This window comes from Polypterus senegalus, chromosome 3 (assembly GCF_016835505.1).
Source record: "Polypterus senegalus isolate Bchr_013 chromosome 3, ASM1683550v1, whole genome shotgun sequence".
NCBI lineage: Eukaryota > Metazoa > Chordata > Cladistia > Polypteriformes > Polypteridae > Polypterus > Polypterus senegalus.
This window is the reverse complement of record NC_053156.1, coordinates 240,359,830-240,379,703: the sequence shown is the minus strand read 5'-3', so window position 1 is coordinate 240,379,703 and position 19,874 is coordinate 240,359,830. Positions and strand designations below refer to the sequence as shown.

The window sequence follows — 19,874 nt, the reverse complement described above, 5'->3', positions numbered from 1 at the left end:
AATCAGATGAAATTCAGAGGTTTAACTCAAGTCTGGCTTCCATCTGTAGGCTGCAAAGAAAATGAGGTCCGTCCAGCAACAGAGAAAAATCTTTCTGGACTTTTCCACACACTGAAATGCAGACTGTAGACAAGAGGTAGGAAAATGAAGGTACTGTAGAGCTACACTGTAGGTCTGTCTCAACTCTGTTGTTTTAAAGAAGTCCTTGTGTGCCATTATAAGTGCAGGCAAAACTGACAGACCTGCTTGGTCTTAGATTGCTTTAAGATGTATTTTCCAAAATTCACTTTGGAAGGGAGGGAAAAGCTGCCTTCCTCCTAAACAGCACTGATTGTTTTTCTATATGTAGCTTGCTTAGAAAAGTAATTGACCTACCCAGCTGTACATATTATTATTCATTCAGGATGATCTATTGTCAAGAGTAAAACCTAAGTCTTCAAACAAGTAATGCACTATAGTGCCATTTGAAGACTTAAAACACAGCAATAAATTACTTGCTGTTTCATTAATTTCTAATTCTACATTTTCAGTACGATTGTTTCTCAAAATTAGGTGGATAGTTTTAGCATGGGAACTATGTTGAATTCTTTTCATTGTTTTGCCGATGCACTGATATTAATGTCTCCCTTAAATAGAATAGTGTAGCAAAAATAACAAAAGCAAATCCCTAAATGTGTTTTAGTATTTCAATGTGAATGATGAGTGCTATGGGTATGCCTTTCCTGTATTATTAAGATGTCTCCAGTACCTGTTGTGTTCTATTATTATTATTATCATTATTATGATTATTTGAGCCGCACGTTGGCTCAGTGGTAGTGCTATAGTCTTGCGGTAAGGAGATCAGGATTTGTTTCCTGGGTCTTGCCTGCGTGGAGTTTGCATGTTCTCCACGTGTCTGCAAGGGTTTTTTCAGGTGCTTTGGTTTCCTGCCACTGTCCAAAGACATGCAGGTTAGGTGAATTGGCAATACTAAATTGACTCTAGTGTGTGTTTAGTGCGTGGGTGTGTGAATGTGTTCACACTATGATGGCCTCGTGCCCTATCCAGGCTTTGTTCTTGCCCTGCACTAAATGCTGAATTGGATAGGCTCCAGCCCTCCTCCACAACCTTGGTTCATCCAAACCAAGTGTAAAAAAAGCTGTATGTGAACTACAATGCATGATGATGAAAATTAACAGTTAGTAATTAACAATTAACAAATTTCCTTCTAGGATATTAACGTCTTCCTAAACTAAAAATTAAAAAATGATTGAATAGTAGTATATGATGGAGCATGTACTGTATGTGAAATGTAGGTGACCCTTGCTACCTTGTTTTTTAATACCCTACAAAATTATGTCTCCTTTAACTACTCCCATGTTGTTAATTAACTCTGTGTTAATATTTGGCATAATTAAATTAGTAAATAATAAGCCTTTAGATCTCATTTTATTGGGCATTGCCATCTAAGAGCACTGATTCTAAGGTTCAAAGAGAATATATACTGTGACAAGAGAGGACACTTCCCAAGGCCTCAGTTTTTCTCTGCACACAGCAAAATGTCAAAATGGCCAAATTTATTAAAAGTGAAATGACTATTCAAAGGTAAATAAACAAGGAAGTGCTAAATTAGGGAGAAAAAACAACTCCTAAGAAACAATGGAAAACAAGCTGCTGTCTCTCTGGGTTAACTTAAATTACTACTAAACCTTTGTCAACAAGAATGGGTGAATTAGTCATTTGTCTATTGTCATTAAATGCTCACCTCACCTTTCCACTTCCCTCTTCATCTCTCTCTGTTATACAAGAGTCTAGCCTTTTCCTCTCTCCAATGAGCCCTTTCCCCAAATTAAGCACCAAAGGTTTACCTAAGCTTTATCTGCTCTTAAATCGGACGTCTTTAATAATACTGTTTGGTTTTATAAAGTAGGACGTAATTTGTATAATCTGGTGTGACAGATAGGGGGCGCTATCGCTCCCTTGAACCCTTGTCCAATACGCCAGACACCAGATAAAAGTGCAAAAGTAGACTATTTTTATTCTGCACAGTGTACAAAGCACTCTCTCCTCCACAATACTCATTAAACACAATACAAATACTCAATAAACAATTCCTCCACTCCCAGAAGCGTTGCCAGAAGCTGCTCAGCAGAGCTGCAACAGTCCTTTTATAGTCCATGACCCAGAAGTGCTTCTAAACCCTCAGTCCATGTGACTTCTTAGCACTTAGCAAAACTCTTCTTTTTCTTTACCACGGAAGCACGTCATTCCCTTTGTCGATGTGACTCAGACGTACTTCCGGGGCGTAGGGCAAATATTCTTTGCTCCTCCCTCCAGCTCCATCTAGCAGCCCCTGTGGTATCCAGCATGGCTGTGAATGAAAACTCCACTGTCCAGGATTCCCTGCTGGTCTTCAGGGCACCTCCATGCTGCAGGGAGTGCTCCATCTGGCGGCCTGGGGGTATTGGCCAGGATGACAAGCCAGCCATAGACCACACTGGATATAAAGTATTTTTGTACTGGTAATATATTAAGCCACTTTTCCATGCTCTAATGCTTTGCTGTCCTGAGATGAGGTGCCTACCAGGATGTAATACAGCAAGTTATTACTGACTTCAGTGTGTACATGAAGAATTTGGGGAGCATAGATATAGACATCTGAGTCTTTTCTCAGATATTTGAAGAAGTAAAGGCATTCATGACACATCTTTAAGATAACTAAGATGTGTTGGGCCAGCTTCACAAATTTAGCTGCTGACCCTCTCCATAAAACCCTTCCTGTATAGAGGTGTACCTCCTGCTATGGCCAGCTCTCTGGTTTTTGTGAAATTGATTGAGAGAGCATTGTCCCACCACCGCTATCTTAGATTGCAAATCTCTTCTCTGTAAACAATTTCATCTTTTTTGGTGAACAGACTGGTAGTAGTTGTGTTATCATCAAATTTAATGATAGAGCCGGAACTGTGTTTGGCCACATAGTTATAGGGAAACAAGGGCTATAATATCAGGTTCACCATACAAATCTGTAGGTTTGGAGGAAGTGATAATACCAATCTACAAATGCTGGTCTCTGCCAGTTATATTAATTTTTAGACGGTGACAGTTAGTCTCAAGCTGAGGGTGCTTGGTGATCTGTTTTGATAGTACAACAGTCTGTAGTGGGCTGGCACCCTGCCCGGGGTTTGTTTCCTGCCTTGCACCCCGTGTTGGCTGGAATTGGCTCCAGCAGACTCCCGTGACCCTGTAGTTAGGATATAGCGGGTTGGATAATGGATGAATGGATGGATAGTACAACAGTGTTAAATTTTATAGTCTATAAGCAGTACTCCAGCTTTGCAGATTTTATTAACAAGGTATTAAGTTTAAGGGATATTGTGTCCTCTGTGAGCCATTCATGAAGGTATATCAATTAGAGATGGTCATATTTTCTGAAGTATTATGTTTAATATGACTCAGCACTAGTCTCCCAAAGAATTTCTTCACAGTGAGAGCAAATTACATTGATTGATAATTATTGGGACTGTCCACTATTGATTTTTTTGGCAAAGGGATAATTATAGCATTTTTTAAAGAAGGTGGGAGTGATATATTATCTTGGCATGACATTAAAATGTCACTGAAACTCCAAATAATTAACTTTCAAATTACAAAATTAAATCTGTACTGTAAGCCTTAAGAAAGCTAAATTTTAGCTTCAGAATCTTTCTAATGTTGTCAATAGAGCCAATCATGTTCGTCAGAAAGAGCTAAAAAAAAAAGTGTTTTGTTATGTGGTCAAAGCAAATACTGTAAGCATTAAGTTCACCTGGGACAGAAAATGTGTATGGGATGAAATTTGGCTTTAGAATGAAATATGCAAACATTTATACATTGGCCACACTTCACAGGAATCACAAATGCTGTTGTTGTATTCTGCCTCGACCTTTTCTTGTTATTGACGTTTACCAAATTAAATTGCTTGCTTGAGCTGTAATTTTGCCTTTCTTGTATGTTTCACCTGTATGTCTAACTTTGAGTCTTTATTAAGTTATGACTGCCATTCAACCTGTAGCTAATCTTAGTTCACTGCTGATGATCTTTCTTTGTGTGTCTTCAACATGTTTCTTCAACACCTATGAAGCTCTGTCTGGCTATAAGACTAATTTGTATAATTCTGCTCTTTTCCCACTAAGTCCTTCTTGTCTTCTTCTTCTGTACTGACCCCTACTCTCTTTTCTGTTTCTTTTTCCGGTTTCTTTGTGGTGCTGGCCTGCGCCACCTCCACCTACTCAAAGCTTCAACAATGATGGATGGATTAAAAGGCAGAACTCTACATGACCATCTTCATCAAGCCCTTCCATGAAAACCCTAAATACAAAGAGGACTGTTTGACTTATGTTAGGTAGAATGCCCAGAGGGGACTGGGCGGTCTCATGGTCTGGAATCCCTACAGATTTTGTTTTTTCTCCAGCCGTCTGCAGTTTTTTTTTTCTCTCCCCCCTGGCCATTGAAGCTTACTCTTATTCGATGTTAATTAATGTTGATTTATTTTGTTTTCTTATTGTCTTTTATTTTTCTATTCTTTATTATGTAAAGCACTTTAAGCTACTGTTTGTATGAAAATGTGCTATATAAATAAATGTTGTTGTTGTTGTTGTTGTTGCCATCTTTCTTCACATTCCTCAGCCAGAGTCTTCCACATATCTAGGGTTGGACATCTGTGCCATAGTCTAAGAGTTTAGAGCTGTCAACTTTCACTGCATACTGAAGAGTGTCAGAGACTCCATTTCTGCTTGGCCTTTCTTCTCTTACCTGCTTCCTTGTTCCTTACCAGAATCGCAATTATAAAAATGAATATGCTCCCCAGAATTAATTTTATTAGCTCTATAATGCTGCTTTCTCCCCTTTTTAAATACTGACACACCATCAAGTCTCCTGTTTCTTCATCGCACTGGAATCACAAAAGGCCATTTATGAAACAATCCACACTGATCATCAACAGTTTATATGGGGGTGTCTCTGCTTTGACTTTGAGTTACATCATTTAATCTGTAGCCCTAAGCCCCTTTCTGGCTTCTCAGAGAAACTAAATATGTCCCCCTTGTCCTGTCTCATTTCCCATTTCTTTCTAATACATTAAAGTCTCCCTCTCCCGTTATTGGCATTATTAATATCTTATTAATTCAGACATAGACACAGGTTCTACAGCTGAGTTGGCACCTCTACAATTTTTTTCCCAACTCAGCACTGAATATTAGAGGTTGCCATATGTCGTCCCTTCCTTGGTGTCAGTCGGGCATCAACATAATTAGTGTATTCCCTTTTCTCAGGTGTAGGTATCTTATCCCTTCTACATCCCAACCCCTGTGATTTACAGGCATTCTTTCTTAAAAACTGTTGGCAAAAATATTAATCACCAGCACACAGTTTTAAGTTTGCCCAAAGGATAAACTCTATTCTTTGGAGATGCCATCTTTAAGGTGTTGATTTCTTTATATACAGTATTAAAAATTCACTTATTGTTGCATCTTTATCTAAGGTACTAGTTTTTTAGTTTTAGTGATGACTAAAATAATTAATGACTAGCAAAATGTCTACCATTACAACGTTAGGAAATTTGTTTAGCTCCTGTCTGCCTGTTATTTTGTGTTTAAATAAAGATTTCTTGTTACATTAAAAAAAAATAACCAGAATCATTTCTTCACTCAAACACTGAAGAGCAAGTGCTTATTCATTTACTTATTTATGCAGTATAAGGTTTACTACACTATCCTGCAGATACTTATAGCTACTCTAAATCAATTATCACACATTTCCATCTTTCTATCTACTAATCATAGCTTTCTGTTTGTGAGCACCATTCAAAAAGCGCTCAACTGTGTTGGGATCTGGTGACTGGGATAGCTCATATTATTATCATGCTTTTCAAACCAATGTGGCTCGTGAACATCAGTACGTTAGTCAGTCTTCTTTATTGAAGCTGCTGCTGAGTATGCCTCAAGAAGCAGACATCTCATTGAAGTCATGGCAGTAACCAACACAATGAGCAAATGTATCTGCTCAGAAGTTTTATATATGATCATATGATAAAATACTGATTTGATTATTTATCACAATGATCATAACTGTGCATTTAATATGATTTTTATTCATTATTAATTAAAATTTTGTTTTACTTTGTTGAGCAAACCCTGCTGAATTCACTTTGCCCTGAGTTTGGTGTAATCACAGAAATTTTTGTAAACTTCGCTCAACTCCACAAAATGCATTGAAATTAATTAGGAAGGAGGAACCTGAAAAGGTTTTGAGTGGATTATAATGGGGCAATGGTCTTTTAAGTGTTCCTGAGGTCTAGGGAAATGTCTGCCAACAATTCTGGACTGATTATTGTGGCCAAATATATGATCTGAGCTGCAAGGAAGCAGTGTTAACCACTGTGACTCAAACAGCAAAAGATACAGACGGAACAACTACCAAAAATAAATACAACCAATGGTCACAAACTAGCAATAAATAAAATATAGGTAATTGTGCTAAGAGAGCAACAATCTTTGGACACACATTGGCTGTGCAATGAAGCGGCTGCAAGGGACGACTGCCTTGTTCCATTGTTTGAATTCGCAGTTCTGGGCACAACGGGCATGTCATTTTTGTTCCCCATGTATCTGTGCAGATGCTTCACACTTTTTTCTTCCATCAAGAATAAAGAAACGCCTTGTAAATAGTAATAAATCTTTTGTTTCTAATATGTCACATTTTATTGATTGGGGGAGGGGGAGGGCTCCTTTAAAGCTTGTTTTGAGTGCCTTGCTGTGCACATGCCTATTGTGTATGCATAACTAGCCATGTGGTGCTGTGTTGCCTGTGTATAGTGACAGGTTATACAGTATATGCGTTGACTGTACTAGAATGCACTGCAAGTTTGTTGTTTATTTTTGAAAAGCATGTAGAATGGTAAATCTGGAAGTGTTTCGAAACCTTTGTGGCTTCAGGACCCATTTTGACCTTTGTATGTTTACTGACGACCCACATACAGCAATTGAACAGCCTTGAGGGGTTGAAACAACCACAAATGTAAGAAACGAGTGCGGTTAGAGACAGAAAAAAATATCATTCTGCACTGTTTTTGGGTGAGGGGTGGTTTCAGCACATCTCATTAGCTGAAACAATTTTTTTTTTCCTTGTATGCTTGTAACTCAGCAAGGGCCAAGTCAGTAATGATCTTAAAATAGGTATGCATTAAATTTCTGCCAGTAACTTTGGCAATTTTGTTGTTATTGCAGTTAAATTGGGGACCACTTCTCTTGAAAAATCCAGGCAGATCCCAAAAATCACTTTAACCATTTGCAAATGCACCCATTACAATTAAATTATCCATCTGTATGGCCTTATGAGCCACAACTTGACTAAAAGTCAGTATTCACTCTGGAACCAGCTACCCAACCAAGGGTATGGACCTCAAGGTTGAACCCTGACTGAATATGGACACATTCATGTTTTTGTGGTGTGTAACATCTTAGTTAAAATTTTTTTTGGACATTTATTACTCTTAACTGAATCCTTCACAGTGCCAACATGCAGTATTATGATAAAGTCTCCATGGCCAGCAAGATAATTTATGTCAGGCACTCTTGCTCCAAGAAGGCACTTCATTTGAAGTGCTGAGATCACACTGATAGTAAATGTATGATTTGAGCTATAAGATCATCAATGACAAGCATTTTATATTTTAGCTTCAACAAATGTGCTAGTGAGTGCCGAGTAAAAGTTCCTCATTCACAGTGGTCATTTGAATGATGATGGTTTAGTGTGTAATTTCTTAAACATTCATGTGACTTTAACCCAATCACTCCACTTGTCCTGCTCATTTAGGCTACAGTACGACTATAGTGGAGACTGGAGAGAATGTGATTGAATCAGGAACAACTATACCAAATCAATAAAATATTCAGGTTGTCTAATGTCTTCACAGTTCATAACATGGACCTCTAAATGCATATCTTCTCACTGGACATAAATTAACAAAGCATTTTTGACAAATTATCTATAACAGCAGAAGCTAACCTGTCAACAGTGAACAACACACAGCATAAAAGTACCTTCAGAAGGTGGGTTAAAAATGCAGTGTGTCTTTAACGCTGAATCTATTAGATGTCAAGAGACTGTAAAGAAAATATTAATTTCGAAATGCAGCCCTACTGACCCTTCATTGCATGGTTTGGCAGGTAGTGCTGTCTGAATACTGCAGCTTTGAAATGCATTCACTTTAACTTATACAACTCTGAAATTTCATCATAATGCTGAGGATCAAAAACATTTCACTGGGTGGCAAAAACTGATGAAAAGTTGTCTTCTTTTAGAAATAAACTGTTAGTTCAGGATAGCTTTAGATACCAGGTATCAACAAAATTGTTCTCCCTATAAAATTAACAATAAATTGGACTTATCTTAATGGATTTAATAAACTTATCTTCAAATTAGTATTCTACTGCTAGTATATCTGTGTTATGTAAGCACATGATTCTTTTTAGATTAATTTTTATATATTATTAGTTTGTATATAACTTGCTATTCTTTTCTCTTGTAACTTTTCTTTTATATTGTGTAAAGCATTTTGAGCTTTACTTTGACATATGGCAACCTCCTTGTACGAAAAAATATATATGGTATAAAAATAAATGTTGTTGTTGGCATAATGCAGCCCATCGGCAAAAGCAAGAACATCGATTTACAATAGATACAAGAAATCAGATGGCAAGCTTTGCACATCCATATTATAAGCTTTGTGTACAAATGCCATACATGAATGTGTTTACAATTTCAGATCTGAAAATAGCAGGTAGAGCGTATCAATCTTCAAGTCTGTAAATGTGTGCCAATTCCTTTTGATCACAGGAGCCCTTAAAATTAAAACAAAAGTAGGATTCATGCTCTAAAAACGAATGCAAATATTTTGCATTCCTGAAGCAAGTGCAATAAAATTAATAATTGTTCTTGTCATCTTCATAAAAAAGAATACGGCAGCCTTAAATATAAAAGAGGGTTTTATATTTAAGGCTGGTTAATATTGTAGTCATTTAGCACAAGCCATGACAAAATAAATAAAATCATATAATTACAAGGGTGTAGAACATGACATGCCAGTACCTCATACCTATTCAGTTTTGAGGATCTCATTACACTTAGACATTTGTCTTCTAGATTGGGTCTAGGAAAAACAGCCATATCCTCAGAGTGCAAATTAAGTAACTATTTCATACACTGGCCTACACAGCATACCATAAAAGACATGTTGGAATTTATTAGACTTTAAAAAGACATCCTGCTTATTGCATATAAAATTACGGCACCATAACACATACACTTTAAAAGCAACATCTAATGCCCAAACAAAGAAGTGTTTCTGCAGCCAACCTTCTTTTAAGAAGTGTAATTCAGGCCAGAATAACGTCGCCTGAGGCAAAGTGCATTTTTGCCACCCATCTACCACCAACCCTCACATTCCCTTCCCAACCCAACTGACTTCACAATACAATGAATTCTCTGAACAATGGACAAAAAACAATAAAGGTTTTACTTTTGGAAAAAATATGAAACAATAAAAGTTTTAAAACAGTAAAATGCACAATAGGCTTTAAAACAAATGTAAATGTTTAAAGTAAAACACCTCCTGTATGCTTGTCTAAACACCTTTGTTTTTTGCAAGCTAAAAGGTGTGGTGCAAACTTATGAGACTTGGGGGGGACCCAACCAATTCTCAGGTTGAAATCAAAAGTGAGAAATTCTGTGCTGCATTGTTTAAAAGTATGATCAGCTCTCTGTTAAGGAGCCAAGTCACCCAGTGGCCTGTGGAGAGTCTTAATTTGGCCTTGTAGAAAAACCGACTTGTGAATTCATTGAATAATAAAGCATTATTTGCATACATTAGGAATGGTAGAGTAAAGAGGAACTATGGGTAAATGTTAGAGATAACCATTAAACTTTGATACTTTGACAGTGTTTTACTCCAGCCATCCGTAGAGCTTAGGTCTACCAGTCAGTTGTCTCTTGTGGTCCATCGTATTAAGTGTAAAACTAAGGATGACAAGGCTTTTGTGGCCGCTGCTCACTTGTGCCCATTTGTGGAATTCTTTAGCTTACTACATTAAGAACATACATTCAATTAATCTGTTTAAAACCAGACTGAAGATTCACTTCTGTTCTTTAGCTTTTGATAATCTTCAGTAATACTGGTAATCTTATCTTCTTACACAGTGGTTTGTTACACTTTACTGTTGGTTGTATCATGTTTTCTGTATTTTATTTTCTATGGAAAGCACTTTACATCAGCATTATTGATGTAGTATTAAATGTCCTCTATAAATAAATTGACATCGACATTTAATTTAATTTTTATATTAAACTAGTGTTTTAAGGCCTAAATACAAATTGTATGGATACAATTTATGGGTTTTCAGAGTAAAAAAAAATAATAATGGTGCTATCACCATCTGATCTGAGGTTCAGTCTTGGAGCTAACAGCCATTTAATACACAACCATTAACTCACACAGTGTTTTTTATCATTCTTACAGCACCATGCACATTTGAATAAATTGTAGGTGTAATGTTTTGCACAACAAGAAATTATGCTAAACAATGCACCATTTTTCCAGCCACTACACACCTCACAAAAACAGTACTCATAACCAAGTAAAATGAAGATGTAAACTTTTATTCCATGTTCTGTCCTTAATTCATGCCATATAGTTAAAAAGCAATTTTGGATATAGTCAAATTCATACAATTCACTTGGTTCATTCTACATAAAAGTTCCTTTAATGTTAAATAAGCATTTTAATTATCAGACAAAAACTATGATTTATAGCTGCATGGAAAACTTTCATTAATTAATTTAGTTGATTAATTAATCTTACAAAGAATTATTGTCATTAGCAAATATAATTAATTAGCTTGAATATTTTTTACAGATATTTTATATTATAACTCACCAAGGAAATAATTAATGACAATAGCAAATCCTGTTAGATAGAGAGAATGAATGCTTGAAGATGATGGTGATAAATTTAAAAACTGTGATGAGTGACTGAAGTCCCTACCAAGGGGATATTAAGAAATCCGAGAGATGTTGGGATTTTCCAACCCTGCATGAAGCATATTTTCCCAGAATTCCAAATATTACTTTATATGGTATACAAAGACATCAAAAATAAAGGAAATAAAGGAATTTTTCAAAAGGCTAACACCAGTCACATTAAACCTCAAAGCTTTTGACTTGTGAAATCATGAAGAGAACGCCCAATCCTGAAAGCAACATGCTGTATGAATGGTACACTTCTGCCATTTCGGCAGGTGGGTTTTAAGCAAAGTACACCTAAGTTAATCCATTTAAAGGAAAAAGTATGCCTTGACTTTGGGGACTCCCAATTCTTTTACATTTTAAAGACACTGTACTGTTTAGCAGTGATCAAGTAAGTGAGTGACTGTGCCTAAAATCATCTGTAATAAACTATTGTCATCTCGAGGGCTGAATCCTGCCTTGCACAGGCAGGGCTTCATATGATCCAGGAATGGATAAAGCAAGGTCATCAAATGGAAGGATGGATGTCATTTTGCACAGCTAAATATTCTCTGTGAATCTATTATGAAGACTGAGCACATGCTATGAATTTGAAATAATATAAACTTCAAATTCCTGGGCAAACTGTATGACCCTGAATAACAGCTTTTTTTGCAAAGAACTATACAGTCTAAACTGGTGCAGTCTCTCTGAGTGTGATGTGTGTTTCTGGGCTATGAGAGGCACCTAGTGTTTGAGCTGATTTCTGTTTTTGGTTTAATGCTGCTACATTAGTCAAATATGTATTCTTATAATGCTGCTTCTCCAGAATGAATCTGCAAACATGGCCACTGAGAGCAGTAACCTTAAGAGTCCAAACTGCCTTGAGAAATCATGTTGAAATTTGGAAGATAAAACATAATTTGTAAAACGGTTTAAAAACTTTCAAATCCCACTTGGATGTTTTTTAGCTCATGTCTCCTTTTCATTTTTCTCATATTTCCATTCTGTGTTCTTATATGTCATTTAAAGCATGTAATTATATGCTAATTAAGAATCATGTGAATAGACACCTGCATTTTCTCACTCTAATTAACTTAACGCCTTCTACACCCACTTTGGTCAAGACAACAAGCAGCATTACAATCAAATGCAGCACACACTTCATCCTTTTTGTCTGTACATGACCTAAGGACTGTTGAATGAGTTCATGTCCATAAAATACTTGAGGGCCCCATGGCTAATGCCATGCATCGAGTTCACACTAAAAAATTCAGATGCATAAAACTGTGTGTAAGCAAAGTTCCATACAACTTTCCCTTTATAAATCCCAACAAACATGAAATTTAACACACATGCACACGTCTACAGCCCCACCCTGACTCCTCCTGGAATTACAGTTATTTGAATATGCAAATCAATATAAATAGCCCCTTCTGTTTAGAGTTTTGCTAAAAGACAATGGCAAAACCATGTGTAAAAAAGAAGAATTTCAGCGAATGTGTAATGGTGGTCCAGCTCAGTATAATGGAAGCATGGTAAAACTTACTGTTTGGTGGCTAAGCAGTGGTATAAGCAACAAAAGGAAATTGATGGAGTGGTATAGAGTGGTATAGACTGGCACAGGCATTCAAAAGTTCAAGTTCAGAAAGTAACATAGTGCCCAAAATAAAAAAGAAGGTGTCACCTATCAAATTCGATGTCAAAAGGCGAGTCACAGCCATCAAAAATACCATCTCGTAGTTTATTTTGTCATTAAAGCAGAACGTCGTAAACCTTCATCTTAAAATCAATGTTTAATTTACTAGAATTTCTCAAACCCCATTGTAACTACAGTAGCACTATAAATGCTTCACATTCTAAGTGTTCCCCGACCAAGTCATTAATTGCTACTTGCTTCTTAAACAGGCTTTATCTTATGCCGTCAGGAGTGTGGAAGGCAGTTATCGGCACACAGAATACATTCATATTACAGCTCTCTGAAAATTTTAGAATACTAAGATGTATAGTTGATATTTTCATGATGAAATGCAATAAAGCATGTATTAAATGTGAGGGCACATTTGCACAGTGGTAGTTATGTGGGATAATGGAATAATTAATTGCAGCAGTACTGTCTCTGTCAAATGTACCAACCCCTAATTCCTGTCCTTCCATTTTTCTTTCTCCACATAACCAATCACCACAACTTATATTTTCTTATTCTATGATAGTGCACTTTTCACTCTCCTTAACTTGTATTTCTTTGATAAAAGTTTAGGTGGTCATGACTAAAGTATATGTGACAAAATCATGCTTAGAAAATCGTTCATAGACATATATGCTCAGGAAAAATGTGCACAGCGACAAATTTGTTCAATAATGTTTATATATTTAATGAAAGGAAAACTACCCTTTAGTAGTACTTTTGTCATTACATATACTGCACACATTTAAATATAATTTCAGTTATAATGTATTAGTCTCTTGTGAGCTGTGATTTTACACCTGAAAAGTTTTAATTTGTCAAAATTAATTACATTTAAAAATGTAGCAAAACAAAATATGTAACATAAGGAGAAATACTATATAAAAAATTAGAGAAAACAGAAATCTATGAAAATTAAAGTGTAAATAAGCTACGTAATTTACAGCACCACAGTATATGCAGTTCTTTGCAAAAAGTCTAAAACCGGCACTTATCCAGGTGTCAGTTTTATCTGTATCAGCTGGACACATCTTGATTTAGACACATCTAACTCTGGAAAGAAAGGATCCACAAGTGCTTCAACAGAAGTAAACGTATCATCACAAGGCACAAAATTTTAATTTATAATGTCTTAATGTACAAACAAACAACTCCCTTTGTTTTATAAGTGTACACTAAATTCTGTTCCTGCACTTTTCTCCAAGGTGACAACCCAAGATGAAAAATCAAGCCACTAACTGTGCCGCTACGAATAGTTTTGGCATTCTGGCAAACTTCAATTTTACATTCAAGATCTAGCAAAATAGGTGATGCAATACCCCGAATATGAGTACATTTGTTACTTAGAACATTTTTACTGTATGAATTTGTTTGCCTGAACTTTTGTTGGCACATTTTTCTCCAACATGCTTTTGTTAGCTTAACATGGAATTTTCAAAGTGACATGGATATGCTTGAGGAAACCATACCTGTGGGGCTGACAAGCTGCCATGGGGGAAGATGAGTACTGAGGTGAACAAAACAGTGGGTCTTTTTTTAAAATGGCCGAATCAGAAAAAAATATTTTGCTTTTTATTGTTTTCCTTCTTAAATGGATATTCTATTTTACAATATATGTGCAATCACAAAGCTTTCCACTTGAAAAATTGATGTATTTGGCAAGTTTTAAGGATTTTGAGTGCATGATTGGACCTCTGCCCCTTGACCTCTATTTTAAAATACAATAACAGACTATATATATTTTTTTAAATTGATCACAAATGTTTCACTTTAAAATACAACTTCATTTTTCTTATTTGTCATGTCATTTCCTAACCCGCTTACTCCAGACCAGGGTCTTGGGGGGTTGGAGCCTACCCAGCTAGCATAGGGTGCAAGGAAGGAACAACCCCTGGACAGGGCACCAGTCCATCGCAAGGCAAACACATACACCCACACACCAAACACATACTAGGGTCAGTTTTAGCATCACCAATTCACCTCTCCTACACGTCTTTGGACAGTGGTAGGAAACCACAGCAGTTGGAGGAAGTCACCCAGACATGGAGAGAACATGTAAACTCCTTGCAAGGAGGACCTGGAATGCAAATCCTGGCCTCCTTACTGCAAGACAGCAGTGCTACTAGCATTGTGCCTCCCGAAGACAATTTAATGTGGCTAATTAATCTCTGTACCATGACTGTGATGAAATAACTTTGACTTGAAATGTACCAAACTTATCCTTCAAGACCACATTCTGATCTTAACTATAATAAACAGATGACTAATGTCACTTCAATATACAGTATATTTCCAATGTCCCTTTTTGAAGACCACTACTGATTGCTATGTGAATAAAGCAATAAGAAAGAACAAAACAGAGTTATATTTCATAGATGCTTCAGCATTTCATATCACATCAGAAACAAAACCAGGCAACTTTCTACATTAACATAACCCTACACCAGTTCTGATCACAAAAAACTCCACTGCCACTAATCATTTTCAAAACCTGAGTATTCCTCATTAAATTCTTACAATTACTGGAGAAAAAACACAGATAGTAAGTGGTTGTGCTTAGGTCTCCATTTTAGAGAACTGCCATCTACCTTACAAACCTTTAAACATTTAACACTGCAACAAAAAACAAAAATAGTGTGGGCAGAGGCCTCTGTCACACATTTGTCTTCCTGGTTGAGTCTCCTGGACCTTTCCCAGTGCAGGATAACTGAACTGACCTGGTTTTATTAAGTACTGACCTACCTGATGCATTTTAGACTTGTTCTACACAAAAAGCAATAGGCATAGCAATGATGATTCTTTCTTTTGTCAGGATTACTGGAAAATAATATCTACTTTATCTCAATGTGTTGTAACTTCAGAAGAAGACTTACCATGTTCAAAAACTTACCATTTCATGCTGTTTTTTTTGTGGTTTCTTTGTTGTTATATGAAGGTAACTATAAAAAACAAACAGGCAATGTTAGATAAATGACTTTCTGAGCCAAGCATATGTCAAGCAGTTACCAGCAGCAGTGTATAGATATGTGTACAGTATATTTTATCTATTAGACTGATATAGAAAATCAATAAAACGCCAACTAGAAAAGTAAATAGCACTGGGTTTGTAGTTGGTAACTGCTGATATGCACTCAAAACCTCAGCAATTATTACCGTCTGCAACAAAACAACAATCTTTTACCCATTTTTAAAGTCTGCTATGCACTGTCTTTGTGTTAAGTGACGATATTATTAACATAAGCTGTAAATACTGGAAGCCAGAATAAGGATTTGCACATACATTACATTTAGTCAGAACATTAATGGAGATCATGCAGAGCTGTGAGGTTAGGGATGAGGCATGAAGTGTTCTACTGAATCAGTGCAATCAAGGAGTCTTTGGCACAGAGAAGGGTGACCTGCTAGAGACAAGAACAGTTTGAGGGTACAGAGCCTTAAGGTTTAGGCTATCTAATGATCTTGTTGAACAAGTTTAGGTTACAGTCACTGTGAAAGGACTCAGATAAAAGAAAAAGTAAGTTGTAAAAAGCCATATCATTTAAAAATTCTTGAATTTCTAATTTATTTTCTTTTAATAAGGCAAGTTCCATGTAATCCTTGACATACAACGTCATTTACCAGTAAATCCAATATCCATAGAGTAAATCACATTATTCAAAAATAGCTCATTTTATATCATGTCTCTCTTAGTTTTCATTATAATAAAGTTTTTGCTTTTTTTAAATATAGTCTTTGCACTACTCATACTGGCCACATATGCACACTCTAAAAGTTCAACAGTTCAGTTACTTAGATTTACCCACTGGGTGAAGTAAGGTCAAACATGGTTTTGACAGAAAACAATCCATATTCTCTAGGAAACATGACTATGTCACATCTAAAACATAATGTATAACCCAAACATACACATACAGTAAATAGTTTGGTATAATACGTATATGCAGACATTCAAAAAATTGGGATGAGAACAGACCTTTCAGCCCAACAAGCTTGTTCATCCTGTTCACTTAGATTGTCTAAAATAGCGTCAAGTAAAGATGTGAGGGTCCCTAAAGTCCTACTCTCTATCCAGGTGTGGATCTACCATAAAGACATTCTGGGTAGTCCTACCCCTCACTCGATGACACAACGGCCAAAATGACAAAGAAGAATCCCCCCAGCTCAATAAAATGATCAAGGGGACTGATTATTTCAGTAAGTTGAAATGACCGGCGTGATGAAGCGATCGAGTGTTGTGCCGAAATCATGAGTTAGACATACCACTCTGCCTTAAATGACCCAGTGTCTGCATGCTGCATTGTTAAAAGTATGACCGACAGTTTGTTAAGGAGCTAAGTCACCCTTGGGGCCAATGGGAGTCTTATTCTAGCCTTGCCTCTACAACACCACTTGGTAATTTATTTCGTGTGTCTGTTTTTCTCTGTTTGAAGAAACACTTTCTAATTTTAGATAGATAGATAGATAGATAGATAGATAGATAGATAGATAGATAGATAGATAGATAGATAGATAGATACTTTATTAATCCCAAGGGGAAATTCACACCAACGGGAAATGCAGGATATATACTGTATATATAGCATAGCATAGTGTTGCAGTGGTTAGCACTGTAGCCTCATGCATCCAGAGTCCTAGGTTTCAAAGAATTAAGAACTAACATTAATGTGCTTTCTGAGATTAGGTGACGTCAGATTTAAGCATGTTTGGAAGATTTAAATGGATAGAAATGGCAAGCTTTGTTGGGCTGAATGGCCTGTTCTTGTCTAGATTGTTCAGATGTTCTAATGTTATATTCCAGCACTTGCCTGATTTCTATGGAGAGTTTATAAGTACTTCAGTTTCCACACACATGTAGGTTACTGTCAGCTCTAAACTGGTCCCAGTGTAGGTGTGAGCATCTGTAAAATATATTGACACCCTCTCCAGATGTTTTCTGTCTTCTACCACATGCTACTGGGGCAGCCCCCCCGACCCCATACTATTGACCCTAAACTAGATTAAACATTTTTGAGAATCATATTTTAATAATTCACGACTATGAGGTGCAGATTGCGTTTTAAATAATACTGAAACAATAATGATGAACCAAGAGATCAGTACATTTACAAGTTAAAAATCACACACTCTGCTTATTATACCAGTCTTCAATGCGGTGTTTCCTCCTTCTATCTTTCAGAACACTGCGAAGAGTGCACCCCTTTATCACAGACAGCCCGTGAATGTGCGCTAACGTGTATGTTCGGTGCTTTCCTAGCCTAAACACTAGGATGCTTCTAAACACAGTCCACTCATTCGTCATTTGTCCACTCACACGCGATCTCGGATTGCATGCACTGCTCTTCGGCTCTACTCACTCGAGCTTTTTGAAGCGCTCAGCGCCGGCTGCTACGTATCTTTGTCCGTGCTGCAGGTGCTCCATGGCCAGCACCCGGTGTCCATTGAGGGGAGTGTACACGTTTCTGACGGCCCCGAATTGCGCTTCGATTCCCTGTGTCACCGAGCTCAAGAAGTTTTCGAAAGACGGTGTTTGTCGTGGATTTATGATAAACTTTCTTCCAGGAAAAAAGGGATCCCCATTTCGGTACATGAGAATCGTCTTCGCGGGGGAAGCCTGTGGCGTGTACAGTTTACTTGAAACTGACATTGTCTTAAATGAGAGGGGCCCGTGAAGATTGTTGCGTTTAATTAGGCTGTCGTGATCAAATTCGTCTAGTGTAACGTGAAACTTCACGGAGTCTGCCGGTGACACGGCGCGGGGCCGGGCTCACTTCGCTTAAATAGCGATACACAGTTAATGTGCGGAAAAGCAAACGGTGTTTGTTGAGTATCCATGGCGACGTGCTCCTTCCCATAATCTGAATACCGAGCCCCTGGCGTCGGGTGATAAGTAACAGTCCAAGAAAATGGTACCACAAAATTCCTTGGCGATAGACTAATAGTTACTTTTATGATATAGCAAAGATGATTAAGAATAGTGCTTCGTTTGAGAAGGTTACACTCTGCTACTTCATTTAGGTCACGTTTTACGTTGCTAAACGCATCCAACTAAAACTTTAACATATTTACTTAAGTCATCCATCAAGTTGGCAAACTGGCAAGTTAAAAAATTACAAGGAGTCAGAGCGTATCCTGTAAGCATCTGCTGCAATAGAAGAACCGACTGAAAAGAAAGCATAAAAAGTCTCAAAAGCGAGAGGAGATCATTCAGTCCGTCAGGCTTGATTAGTTAAACAAAAGGCACATATACACCTCCTCCGACCAAATGTGATCATCTGGGGCAGATGTAGAAAATCCACACTTGCTAGAGATATGATGCAGTAGTGTTAACCTCTGAGCCATCCAGCGCACTGCCTACAAGCAAATAGCCTTCTAAGAGACAAGTGTCTACTCATATGACATAAGCAAGAGCATTCGAATACCTGCTTGGCAATTTCTGGATTTGTGTTAAAATGTGAGGGGATGGTTAATAACTTTATTCGGCAAGCTTTTCCAGTTTGCAGAATAATCTTGTAGCAATTCATTCAAAAATCAGTAATTAAACTCATTACAATCATGGCAATACACCTCAGGATCCCAAATTAGGACCCAAGCGCATTCATACAATGGGTGACACCTCAGCACCACACTGGGAGAGTGTGAGCTTTTTTACAGTGGCTGGAGTGCGAATCCTGCCACCAAGCCCCAAGTTTTCCCTGCAAGTTGGACGATCTACTTACAATGCTAGATGCAGGTTAATGTCATACCCAGGATAGAGCAATTGCAGGTTAAGGGCCTTGTTCAAGGATCCAATGGAGTGGAAACAGTTCTGGCATTTAGGGAATTGCAGCCGACAAACATCCGATTGCCAGCACGGATCCCTAGCATCAGAGCCACCACAAAATAAACTCAGATGAATTAAAAATCACATTATGAATGTCATTCAGATCATGAATTTTAATCAGGCCTGGTTTTATAAGAGGTCTGAGAGAGACTCCACATTGCATTGCTATGTTTATACAGACTTCAAAATGTTATATTATGCTGTTTTTGCTTGTGTGGTATTTTATAGTTTAAATATATTATTCTAAAATAATACTTATGATAGATGGCCCCAATGTTAGTAAATGTCAGTGTGTGTATATCGGTGCTTCCAATAATATACTGGCATGTGTCCACGGTTGTTTCCAGTCTT

General features: G+C 37.1%; 1 protein-coding gene across 1 annotated transcript in view; it reads right to left on the bottom strand.

The window, feature by feature from the left end:
• The window catches only part of LOC120526883 (doublecortin domain-containing protein 2), a 52,643-nt gene extending 34,145 nt beyond the window's left edge, over nucleotides 1-18,498 (bottom strand). The window contains exons 1-2 of the mRNA XM_039749997.1: nucleotides 18,058-18,498; nucleotides 15,594-15,642 (exon numbers count right to left, since the gene is read on the bottom strand). Coding sequence (XP_039605931.1) covers nucleotides 15,594-15,642; nucleotides 18,058-18,347 — 339 coding nt within the window. The 5' untranslated portion in view covers nucleotides 18,348-18,498. The remainder of the gene's footprint in view (nucleotides 1-15,593; nucleotides 15,643-18,057) is intronic.
• Nucleotides 18,499-19,874: the final 1,376 nt, after the last annotated feature.